General features: G+C 32.6%; 1 protein-coding gene across 6 annotated transcripts in view; it reads right to left on the reverse strand.

The window, feature by feature from the left end:
- ULK4 (unc-51 like kinase 4) overlaps positions 1-12,722 on the reverse strand; it is a 224,203-nt gene that overhangs the window by 198,843 nt on the left and 12,638 nt on the right. For 4 of the 6 annotated variants that reach the window (XR_004357069.1, XR_004357057.1, XM_032687648.1 and 1 more), the window contains exons 7-16: positions 12,427-12,510; positions 11,484-11,559; positions 10,770-10,865; positions 8,771-8,898; positions 8,592-8,664; positions 6,673-6,772; positions 6,108-6,212; positions 4,121-4,181; positions 2,023-2,204; positions 577-623 (exon numbers count right to left, since the gene is read on the reverse strand). Coding sequence is in view for 3 of the 6 variants with exons in the window: in XM_032687648.1 (XP_032543539.1) it covers positions 577-623; positions 2,023-2,204; positions 4,121-4,181; positions 6,108-6,212; positions 6,673-6,772; positions 8,592-8,664; positions 8,771-8,898; positions 10,770-10,865; positions 11,484-11,559; positions 12,427-12,510 (952 nt within the window). In the remaining 3 variants the exon portion in view is untranslated. The remainder of the gene's footprint in view (positions 1-576; positions 624-2,022; positions 2,205-4,120; positions 4,182-6,107; positions 6,213-6,672; positions 6,773-8,591; positions 8,665-8,770; positions 8,899-10,769; positions 10,866-11,483; positions 11,560-12,426; positions 12,511-12,722) is intronic. The other 2 variants (XR_004357058.1, XM_032687664.1) reach the window with 1 other exon arrangement.

Raw genomic sequence — 12,722 nt, forward strand, 5'->3', positions numbered from 1 at the left:
GAAGAGTGAAGATTCTTTAGTTTATTAGTCTTACTAATCTGTCAGGCTCATGTACAGTTTTCATATAACAAAGACAACACCTCTAGATAATTTTAGACTTCTCAGCTGACAAAATAGAAATCACATCTGTATCAGCAAATTAGTTTTAAATGTTTCATTAAAGAAAAAACTGGAATAACAAAATATTTATTAAATAAACAGCAGAGGGCACTATCACATTGAAATATTTCTGACAGGCGTTTAAAATAAAGCTATCATTACAGTTATTTTACTCCTTTATGGTATGGAGTTGGCTTATTCAGTGATTTTAAGTAACACTATTTGTTACACTATATTATATAACTTCTAGATTAAATTTTAGAGATTTTCTATAATCTTTGGTCCTGTAGAATAGCAATATATTAATTCAATGCTGAAAAAATTCCATCTTATATTCATCATCATACTGGCAGTCAGATACCACAGCAGTCTGACACGCTAAAACACTCCTCAAATAACCTGTTAATGAATATCTTTAATAAAATTCAGTGACAATTTTGAAGTTGAACATATAAATTTAAAATAATTGTTACTTACATATCCCAGCTGGTGGCTGCACGCAGCTGCTGCATCAATATAGGAAACTATATTAAAGCAGACAAATAAACATTAGTGAATTTCAGTGATTTGATAGTTCCAAATCATAAACAAAAAATAAAAATATCAGTAATTTCATAAAAATGTATTTGGATAACATTTGCAAAGAGTATTGTCACAGACAAACATGGTAGATAAACACTGACTAAGGAGATAAAGATAAAAAAGGAAGGAAAATACAATTCTTTCTATATTTTTGCCTTAAACTAAACTGCTAAACATATATCAGCATTAAAATAAAAAAAACAAGTTTTTCATTCTGAATAACACTATGCAGCAGAAAAAAGTCTGATACTTTCACCTACAGAGATCATCATGTAGTATTACAAAACAAATATTTAATAAATTAATTTTGTGAAACTGGATAAAAATAGCTGGCAAATACTAGAATAATGAATGTTAACGCGTATAATCAGCCCTGAAAGAACTAAACTCATAATTACTAATTCATTTCTAAAATGTTCTGTTAATTGGCAACTCAGTTACTGGATTAATGTTTCCCCCCACCAAATACTCCAATGATAATGGAATACACCTTCCAGCAATTCTTTTTCCTGCTTTCACTAGAATGCTATGGTACAAGACCTACCACTTCGTCCAACCTAAATGCTCTTCACTGAATTTTTCTGGCAGTGCAATTTTGTCTTCAATATCTCTATATCCAACAATGACACACCATCTTATGACTTAAGTGCATTAGTATAACTGTAGCAGAGCGAAGCAGTTTACTTTTAATTAAATAAAATGAAAAGTGCTCATCTCAGGACAGCCTCTGTGATGCCTTACATAATGAAAAAAAAAAAAAAATCTATTTCTCTCCTGCACATGCAAGAATTTTGAGAAATATATTAAACCATTACAGAGGATATCAGTAAAATTGTTTGGTAAAACGTGGTTCTTGAAAGGTGAAACAAATATTTAGGTATACTCTAAAACAGACTCTTCAGAGACCCTGCTCACTGTAAGCACTGCTTACTGAAAGTTTTACTGCATGTTCTTTAGAAAGTTTTTCTTGCTATTCTTCACAGACATATGGCCAAATAAAGGACATATAGCAATTCATACATGAATTTTTTTCAATATTCTCTGTCATTTAATGATTTACAAAGACTAATATTTCATCATATGTTATTTCACACTCTGCATCAAGGTTAGTTTTTACCCCAACACGTTCACTAATACAACAAAACTATATGCAAATGTATCTGAAATGTAGGGCAAAGAGTTAGTTTCCCTCAGTATTTTTAAAACACCTGACATGGAATGTAGTAATTTCTTTGACATATTTTTGTCAGTACATCAATGATTTCTTCAAACATAACTAAAAGTAGCTGATTTTTGCAAGTATGTAAACCATGTTGATTCTTTCAGAGCTTTATTATTTACCAGCTGAGAGCTCATTAGTCTGCTTGCAATCTCCTTGTGGACAGCCAGAGTACACAGATAGCACAGTAAGTTCAGTTTAGAACGTGCTGCTCCTGTGTTCTTCTCGGTGGAATCGAGCAGTGAGCATACTCTTTTCAAGAAGTTATTCCAGTCCACATCTTTCATAGATGACAACTTCTCAGCTAAGAAGCAAACAAGTAGTTAAAGATAATGGATCTTTGATGTTGCTTTAACACTCTAGAAAGTAACACCAGCATGAATAAGTAAGTTCCAAAGTTTGAATCTAATTATAATTTTAGTACTTAAAATATCAAAGAAGCATGTTATAATTCATGTCTGAAGATTACAGAAATAAAAAGGAAGCAAGAAAAGAAACAAATGATAAAAACAGAGAAATGAAAGCTTCAAAGCATTTTTGAAAGTGCAACCCTGCTAAGTCCCTGGACTTCATTTAAGGAAACATTATATTTAGGAAAGGTAGTAGTTGTCCTTTATCATGACTAATTCTTAATAAGAAAGTGCACTTTCATTAGAGTAAACTTGAGGCAAAACCTAACGAAAGTCAGTGAAATCTACTCAGAATCAATAAACTGAAAATGTGTATTGTTACTCATATAGGTAGGCACCCACTGAGTTAAACTTCAGTAGTATCAAAACACAGATGACTTCAGAAGGAACACAAAGAAATCAAGCCACTAGGACAATTAACATAAATCCCGTAGTTCAATTCACTGACCAGTGTACATGAATTGAGATTTTTCACAGACTTCCTTATCAGTCTCAACAGTTAATTTCAATCTAGCAGCCATACATTCCCTCAGTTTGGGTTAGTTATTTCTTAATAACTTATCTGCCATCCTGATATCTCCACTATAGAATATTTAAAAGCACGTTTTCTGTATTTTATGTAAATTTTACACTTAAGTAACAATACCTACTAATGCAGGCAATTATAATATACATTAGCAAAGGTGAAAAGAGGTGTGGATTGCAGGTATTTATCTTAATTTTTCCATACTATCTTTAATCATTACTGATGAGCAGCATCAAATTCAGTATCTTCAAAAACATATAGAAAGTTGGCCAGAAATAAGCTGCAACTCTGAAAGCATTACAACAACAAAAAAACACTGTCTCATATTAAATAATACTGATAACAATAGTTAAACATATCAGAACATCAGTGTGATAAACTACTTAAATGCAACATGAAATATAATACTTCCTTTAGGCACTTGTATTGGATCATTTTTTGATGAAACAAATTAAAAATATTTTCTGTTACTACAGTCTTGATTGGGAGACTGGTAGACATTAAATTCCTTTCCAACACAAAATTTCTTCAGCAAATTAACTCTCCAAGATACATATTTTATAGAAAGAAAAAATTAACTCTTATGCCTAGGAAGAGGTGCTATGTGAATTCCAGAAGGACTTCATATGTGATTGGCATACCTCTTCAAGCACAGTGAAGTGTGTAATACTTCCTTAAAAAAGATTGGAGTAAATTTTCCAGGGGAAGAAATGATTACACTCATGACAATGAGCAGACTTCAGTTTTCAGAAATAACAGCACTCTTTCTAGACATTACAAACTAATGATAAAAAAGCAAACCCAAAACAACTCCACAGTATCTTTTGGGATGTGATTGCCATAACAACTCATGATTCAAGGTGGGATTGGCAAAGCTGCCGAGTATTACAGCTAATCAACGCTGTACATTTTAAGATCCTCTTTCCATTTGTTTCCCTTCCTTTTTAACATTTTAATATATTTAGTTGACTATTTCAGTTAAAATATCTCAGTTGGAAAAAATCCACTGTTTTGCCCACATTAAAACAACGATGACCGTCTCATTGCAAAAGTTTTTGAGCACAAGCTTGTAACTGAAGAAGGCAGAAGAGAATGTCATGTAACTCATGACATTCAGGCTACTCAAAATTAGTCTAGCTAAAAACATTACAGAAACAGTTTCAGAAAAATTATGAGTTCTGAAACTGTGACGGTTTATAATCTACAGCAGGAGGCTACAGGTCTTGTGATAGCGAGTTACAGCAACACACGCAGAACTTGCTAACAGCTTCAGCAGATCCATACCTGAATGTGCCGGTATATGTAAAGTTTTTGAGTCAAATCTAACTGATACTTGCTTTATTATCTGGAAAAATAAGCAAACACATTACAACTAGTTTTAATACATTTCTGGAAAATCTCTAAGTAGTTAAATGTGAGAATACAAAGATGCAAAATTTGTACAGGATGGGTGTACATGCTACTTCTCTTTACTGAGGAATTTCCCATTGTTTTCTGGTATTTATTCCTTCCAAGCAAATATTGGAGATTTAACTCTATGTTTTTAACATAATTATATCACTAGTGTTTCCATTTAAGTGATTTTTAAAATAGGATTACAAAATGATAGGATTTTTTCAGTTTACATTTTTATCTTGCTTGTATGTAGAAAAATACTTGCATTTGGGTTTCAAAAGCTACAGAAAGGAACTATGCAGGTGACAGCTCATAAATGTTTTAGCAATTCATTTCCATACAGCAAATACATATATACACTAGATCATTATAGAATATAAAAAGTCTTATTATCAACAAGTAATTGTTCATAAGGTATGGGGGTTTTTTTTCCCCCCCGTGAAACATCATTTTCTGGTGCATCATGAAAATGGATGACTGCTCAGTGACTGAGGATTTGAGTGTGATTTTCAGTAAATAAAGCATACAGAAAAGGTAACTGCGTAGTGGAATTTAGCCTTTGACAGATGAAGTCTAAGTGTAACAAGAGAGCTATTTTCAAAAAAAGGTCTTCAGCTCCGCAGATCTGCAGAATACAGGGAAATTTTACAATGTAAGCTGACATTTCAACTTTTCAGATTCTGCCAGCATCTAGTAAATCCTTTTGCATGAGATTAAATTGCAAGCTCTTCAGCTTTACTAGGTGTCAGTATCATCCTTCAGTCTGAAGTGCAGACTGAAGAGTCATTGCCAAGCAGGCAATGACTCTGATTACATGTCCCTGGAACTTAGCGGGCTATTTTGCATTAATTCTGAGTCTGCCATTGCACGGTAAGGAGATTAGTCTCCATGTGCACATCAGTATGTACACTTACCCCTAATCTCCTCTCTTATACTTGTAATAAGAAGAGAAGCTGGGAAGGACTAAGGCTTTGTGTCATTGTCCTGAGATAGAACTGACAATTTAACAGTGGTAGCATTCGAACACTTTGAAAATTCTCCACTGGTAACAATGTCCCTCCCTCCAAACATATTAAAACATGTCTCATGTAAGACATTCTTAATGAGAATGTTGCATTCTCTGCATCCATCACTTACTGAGTTAAGTTGCTAAAACAGCTGCATTTTTTTCTAGCACAGAAACAAAAGGAAGACTAAAGGGGCTCTTGCCTATTATTCCTTCTACCAGTAATGCCCATAAATGCACATTACACTGTCACTGCAGTGCAGAGCTCTGATTCTTTTCTGGTTTGCTCTTTACTGTCAAGCGTCAGTCCCTGCTCAAGAGACTGATTACAAACTGTTATCACATTAGAATACATATGACAGAAATAGGATGGACATTTCTTATAACGACAGGTGTTCTTCTGGAGAGAAAATGAGTTCAAAAACATTATCACATCTGAAGTTTAAAGAATAACAAAAGTTTTTCTGTAAAGGTCTAACTTATAATCTAGAAGGCTTCGTATATGGCCTTGTTTTGAGTACACCAAACCACAGTTTTGTGCTCATTTAAGTAACAGGTATCAAAGGAAGTTATCAGAAAACAAATCTACAAAAGCACTGAACACAGTATTTAGTAGCTTCTATTTCTTGTAAGACATTATTTAATATTATTATTCAATCCCAAAATAACTCATTCCTCCAAATTAGCAACACAATAGAATTATACAGAGTGCCAAAAAAATTGCATGAGAGCTTGCCAGATGACTGGGTGTAACTGCTTTAAAATGAGAATTGTAAAATACAGGAAAGGAGTTTCACCCTGACTAAAAATTTATCTGCAAAAATAGCCCCAGCCACAAGTTCCTGAATCTTATATTTTATTTTGCTATACCTTTGGATTGTCAATGATTGGCGTTATGATAAGATCAGATTCAGTGTAAATGAGCTCTCTCAATGCTGACTCCATATCCTGCTGACTTGAGCACATATTTTCAGCCTAGAACAAGAACAAAGATTTTTTTAAAAACTTTTTTGCACCAAAAAAAAGTTTCTTCATGTTTATTCCCAAAATGTTCTGTTTCAAAATTATACTATGCAGTTTTGCCATGTAAACAACATATTCTAACTTACCTTTCATTTATGTAATAGTAGATAGGACCAATTAAAAGTCATAAGAGAAATATATTGGAAGAAAAAGCAATGGGTCCAAACTGCAGACTGACAAGAAAGAAAATAACATTTTCCCTTTTATGCACTGGGGCAAAAAAGGAGACTAAACATCTTTCTTAACTCATACATCTGGAGTTCTGCAAATATATTTTCCAAATTACTTGTACACTGTAGGAACTGATTCCCTGCTAATTATGGATGGAGAAGAAACTTGACTTTGCCAGACGCAAAACTAAAATTCTAACTATAGAGATACCATCATCCCTTAATATAAATTTTGTACTCACCTTCTTCAAGCATGAATCTCTTTGTGGAAAATTTTTGATTGGGGCAGCAGTAGCATCACTTACTTCTACTGCAGTGCTAGTTCTAGGTGTGGGACGAGAACTTAAAGAAAAGAAAGAAAAAAATAATAATAAACCAATAAAGACTACAGATTAAGTTTCATTGCAAAGTACTTTTTTGCTGCTCTTTTGAAACTTTTATGCCATATAGCAAACTTTCAAAGCTGATAAACATAAATGAGGCTATGCCTGAGCCATGAATTTTCTGTCTTTAAATGTGTTCTGACAAGGTTAGGATTTGTTTACCAGTTAAAAATGCGAAGCTGGTATTTTGTAGTTGATGCTGATGTTAAATGGATCTAATTTGATTATTTTCTCAGCAATAATCACTCTCAAAACTGGATGCTCAAACATTATTATCTGAATTCCTAATAACAAGCAAGATTCAAAGAAAATTAATATGAGAAAAAATTGAAATGTATTTTATGTTATTCTCTTCTGACTGCTAACTCTTGTGTAAAATTGTGAACTAGGTTACCTTTAACTTTTTCTATTTAAAATCCTGCTTGCAAACTAGAAAATGAAGAAAGAAAAGACCAGAATACTGCAAAGTTGCAATTTTCATAATGCTGTTAGTTAACTCGGATTTTATAGGATATATTAATGTAAAGCATTTAAAATCAACTTTAGAATTATTAAAATTGGCAGGCCAGGAAACTAGTTAAATCATCAACTTCAAATTAATGTGTTTTCTTCATTAGAAGAAAGTAATAGACACATTTAGCTACAAATCAGCTTTATTTATTAGAAAAAGCAACTAAATTAAAAATAAAAACACCAAACAAAATTAAAAATACTCATGAAGATCAATGATCAAATGACTAACATAATGTTTCTAATCTTCCATCTATTTTCAAGAGCAACTTGGGCACAGTGAAGGAATGCCAAAATATCACCTACATAAAACTACATAAAATATCCTAATTCTTTTGGTAAAAAAAGTATATCAGGATGTGCCTGGAAGTTTAGGCAGTCTTAGTTCCTAAACAAAAAAACCTAAGAGGCCGAATAATTACTCTAGGTTACCACATCCTTCAAAATATGTAGATTTGATAAATATACTTTTTTTTCAATTAATGCAACTGATTTGCTTTCATATATGTTTGAGATACAGAAAATATTTCCTATTTTTCCAGTTCTCAGATGGTTTCTCAGTTTAAAACAAGACAAGAGATTGTTAAATTGAACTATCTGAAATGAATAAGACCTATTCCATTTGCATACATAGAAGAAGCTACTGCTGTTAAAAGTTGAGTAACCCCTCCAGCAGCTAAGCAAATTCTGGTGCCAAGTGCCAGGTCAGCAGCTTCCTTTCACTTCAGTATTTTAATACTTTAGTAGATAACACATGCTGCTTTCAGAAGTTAGATCATTGAAGCAAAGACGGTTTACAAGCAGATTTTTTAAAAAAAGCTTGCATTACATTTCAAATTTTATATTTAAACTATTGTGCTTATCATAAATAAAGTATGTTGTTAAAAAAACATGATTTGGATTACATGCTGTTATACTGTTTTTAATGTCATTGTAGCCTTCCTTTTCAGCAGATAGCTAAAGCAAATGTTATTTGAAATTACTAATAGTATGTGTTTAGCTGTGATGACAGAATTTATAAGTGAGATGAGAATTAACACTTTATAAAACCAGTGTAATAAAGCCAGGTAAGCTTTAACTACACACACTGCTTTTGCAGCTATTCTAATATTTTAATATTAATTAAAGTGGTAATAGAAAATTCAAAAGGAGACATGCACAATGTTACAGACAGAATAATAAAATTTCTGAAGAGACGGTGGGAAAAAACCAGCACCACAAATACAGGATTTCAAGGGGTTTTATAACTGTTCTTTAGGTTTTCATACCTGAGAAGAAATATGGATTCATTTGATTCACCATCAACTGCACTTTTGGGGCGCAATTCGGCCTGAGTTTCTACTGAAAAGAGAACATGAACTTGCATTCAGAGGTTAAAATCAAATCAAACATACAGATGCTGGTAGGATTGATAAAAATAAGTAAAAAAATAACATAAGAATATTACCTATTTTGAAAGAACTGCTTGGTAGTTTAAGATCTGCTCTTGAAGATGACAGGTTATCTAGATTTTTATGAGTATCCACTGACTCTTTCGTACTCCAAGACACTGATGACTCTGTGTCCTCATTGCTGCTTAAGAGAGGATAGTAATTACAGACTTAAAAAAAAGAGGGATCATATGGATTATTTTTTTGCAATTGTTAGAATAAAATTTAGCTGTCATTCTCTAGAACATACTATTTTAATATGTGCTACATACACTTTTTATGTTAGTAATGGCAATGATGAGAAACAAGTGTACAGCAAATGAGCAAGAGAATATTAAAAATTCCCTCTCTCACATTAAAACTTACATGGAAGACAGTGGAAAAGTTAAATTATTACCCCATAATAAAAGACTTGTAAAGAAATATTAAAAGCATTACAGATCATTCAATCTTCACAGGAAAAAGTCATAACAAACCTACCTCTAACAATGAAGTCGGTAGCCTAGATTGAAGCTACTTTTTTGGTGGGTTGTTGTGATTTGGTTTGGTTATTTTTAAGATCTGGGGGTTTTTTAGTTTTGTTTTTGTTGTGTAATGATTTACATGTCACACTTAATTGCAAGTTTAGTGGTTGTGGTTGTTCGGGGTATTTTTTAACATGCCCCTCTATTATTCAAATGGAACTGGGTTATACAAATTTCCTGAAGGCTCTCCAGGATATCAAATATTAATCAAATCCAAGTTGTGAAGAAAATAGATACACAGGCCTCACAGTTGGAAAAGAAAAAGTATTGAGCTTCTTTAGCATGTCAGGCCAATGTTCTACATTTGTCATAGTTGTCAATTAGTGCATATATCAGCAGATACATCAGAGGCATTAGAAAACCCTCAAGAGTAAGGTCAAATAGCCCAATATTTCATAGGAGATTAAGATTCTTCTGATTCTCTGAAAATTCTTCAAAAGTGAGCACTGAGATGGAGGTCTTGCCAAAACCATGAATAAATTCTTACTTTGTGGTATAAACTGTAAATATTAATTTCTTCTGTGTCTTGCAGGTGAAAGCAGTAATAAAATTAAAAGACAAAGAGCTGTATCTCAAACTAGAATAAATGATAATTACAAAAACATTGCACCATTGGTATCAGAAATAGGTATTAAACAACATGAGAGAAAATTTTAAAGTAGATATAACACAAAAACATTCAACATTCTAAAAGAAAACTATTTTAACATTAGTTCACTAGACTAGAACGTGAACAGTTCACTAGAGTAGAACATATCTTTCAAATATTTAGAACAACGTAACTTAAAAGTCAACACTAAATATCCTAATTCAAAATTAAAAACAAAAAAACCAGCAAGGTAACAGGAGTTCTGAAGAAGCCTAATTTTTTAATACATAGAAACCATTTGCACAAAAGGTTTGTGTATTTCTGCATATATATAGCAGCGTAGAGTATTACAAATTTAGAAAAAAATCCCAACTATTAGATTAATGCATTATGTCATAAGCAAAGAATATGGGTCAGCTGCATTTGCAAGATTATAAAGCTCAATCACAGCTCTAAGATGCTGTACTGATAGGCTTTGTGATGCTCTAAGCCTAATGCACAAAAATAAACAAACGAAAAACTCGCTAGAAATAAAACTGACCCATTCTACAAAAGCTTTCAAAACAAAAATTGCAAGTCAAATTCATGCAACAATGTTATGTCATATATTAACAAATAAATAAAATTGACAGCAGTTAGTTCAGAAGCGTATTTTAACATATTCTGTAGCCAGAAGGAAAGAGTCTGTTGAAGTGAATGGACAGTGTAATACACTAATAGGACAATACAATTCCTAAACATCCAAAACTGCCCACTGAATAGTGTAAAACTCCGGTCAATAATACATGAAAATTCTAAGCAAAATTACAAAAATGATAAAATTTACAGACAAACATAATAAAATATTTTTTTTATCTTTGCTTATATTTATTACAAAAGAAGTCTTTCTCAAAGATTTGGTACCTTGAGCTCGTGCCCTGATTGTCTGCAGAATCAGTACCACAGTGGTGAAGGGATCCTTTCCAGAACGGATGCTGCAATAGGTCTGTCCAATTCAGCCTTTTGAAAAGCAACAAACAAACTGAAAAAGCAGTGGCAAAGTACAACAGCTCCACAGAAACATACCAGACTAGGTTTTTAACCCAGTGGCACTACAGAGCAATTAATCCTGTTGTTTGCTTTTATTTGGACAACAAATAAGTTTTCTTTCAGGATGAACTTTTTACCTCGAGTCAGAATACATAATTCACACAACAGAGGTATGAGGATAAAAATGAAGGAAACTGCATAGTCAATCCCTCATGTAAATTATCTGAGCTACTCTGTAAATTACATCAAATTATTTAATAATGTAACTGTATCACCTATAAATCAAAGTCTGATAAAATAAATGTGCCACTGCTCTGGAAAAGCAAAGCCATCCAATTCTAAATTGCCTATCATTCTGCTACACTTATCTATTTAGCACCAGCTATAAAAATACAAAGACACACTTAATGAAAACATTAATTCTGTATATATTCATATAACAAAAAGCACAGTTCGTTCTTCTATATGAGGGATTACATTTTTTTTTTGCATTCTTTGTCATCTACAAAATACTATACATATAGTGTCATAGTAATTATCTTCTCCAGAGGTGACTACATAAACAACTGTCATGGATTAGAAGTTTACCTTTTCTGAGGATCCTTTTGAAGCAACCCATCAAGCAAACTGATGAACTCAGCAGAAGGTTTGTGAAAAGCAGAACCTGTAAACAGAAGCACTTGTGAAGATCAGCAAGGGGCAGCAGAACTGTCACCCAATGTAGACCAAACAATTATCTACAGATCATGCTAAAAATGTTCTTAATAGCAATCTCATCTGAAAAAAACTAAATGTATAAAGAATCTTAAATATACACGCTTTGTATTTCAAAGGATCCTCAAAAAAACCAAACCAAACCAAAACCAAAACAAACAAAACCACCAATTCTCAGTCCTCAAACTAGTTAAAATTGTAATGTAAAAAAAAGCACCCTCCAATTATCATACAGCCATTAGAAAGAAATAAAGTGGAGTTAAAATCTGCTTAAACTGAAATTAAGTTTCCTCCAGCAATAATTTTAAGAGGACCATTGCTGCACCCCACTATACAAAAGAGTTTCCAAAATTCTTATTTTACTGAGAAAAGACTCTACTTCTGAGAGTGCAGAACTGAGAAAAGCACTTCACCCACTTTGAAAAAAAAAATCTCTCCTAGAATTGAAAGAAATAACAACAGTTTTAATTCTGCAAGTTACCATTTTCAAGTACCTTACTTTGACTGAAAAGAGCCACTAATATTTAAGGGTCTCCATGAATAACACTGATGCCCAGAACGACCAAGATCAAAAATTCTATACCACTAGGTATATTTAGAGTTAACAATTAAAAGTAAATTATATGTCTGTCTATCAAAGGGGAAACAAGAATTCATCATTAACAGGGGAAAAGTTCTTATGAAAGGAAGGCATTGCTAACATTCACTTCTGACAACTAACTGATTACTGCAATCAGCCTCAGAAGAAATAGTTCAAAAAAACTAGCTTTGTAATTATTACTCTGATTTGATTCATTACAGAATAACAGAACCTCACCCTCTAGTCTAGGTGGCAACGGATCTTCACATAAAATCTTTTCAATTAATTCAGAAAAGCTTTCTGAGAAGAATGGTGGTTTTCCTACAAACAAACAGAAGTGTATTTCACAGATTAGGCAAACTTCAAAATGGCTGTCAGGTGATGGCAATGATATATCATGAGCTCATGACATATCAACGAGTTTTCCTAAGAAAACACCTTCAGCCTGAGTGCTATTTATCAAGTTCTCTTCTCAATTTATATTCAAAACTTTGGATTAAATTCTTGTATCATGAACAGCACAAGAAACCACG

Source organism: Chiroxiphia lanceolata, chromosome 1 (assembly GCF_009829145.1).
Source record: "Chiroxiphia lanceolata isolate bChiLan1 chromosome 1, bChiLan1.pri, whole genome shotgun sequence".
Classification (NCBI taxonomy): domain Eukaryota; kingdom Metazoa; phylum Chordata; class Aves; order Passeriformes; family Pipridae; genus Chiroxiphia; species Chiroxiphia lanceolata.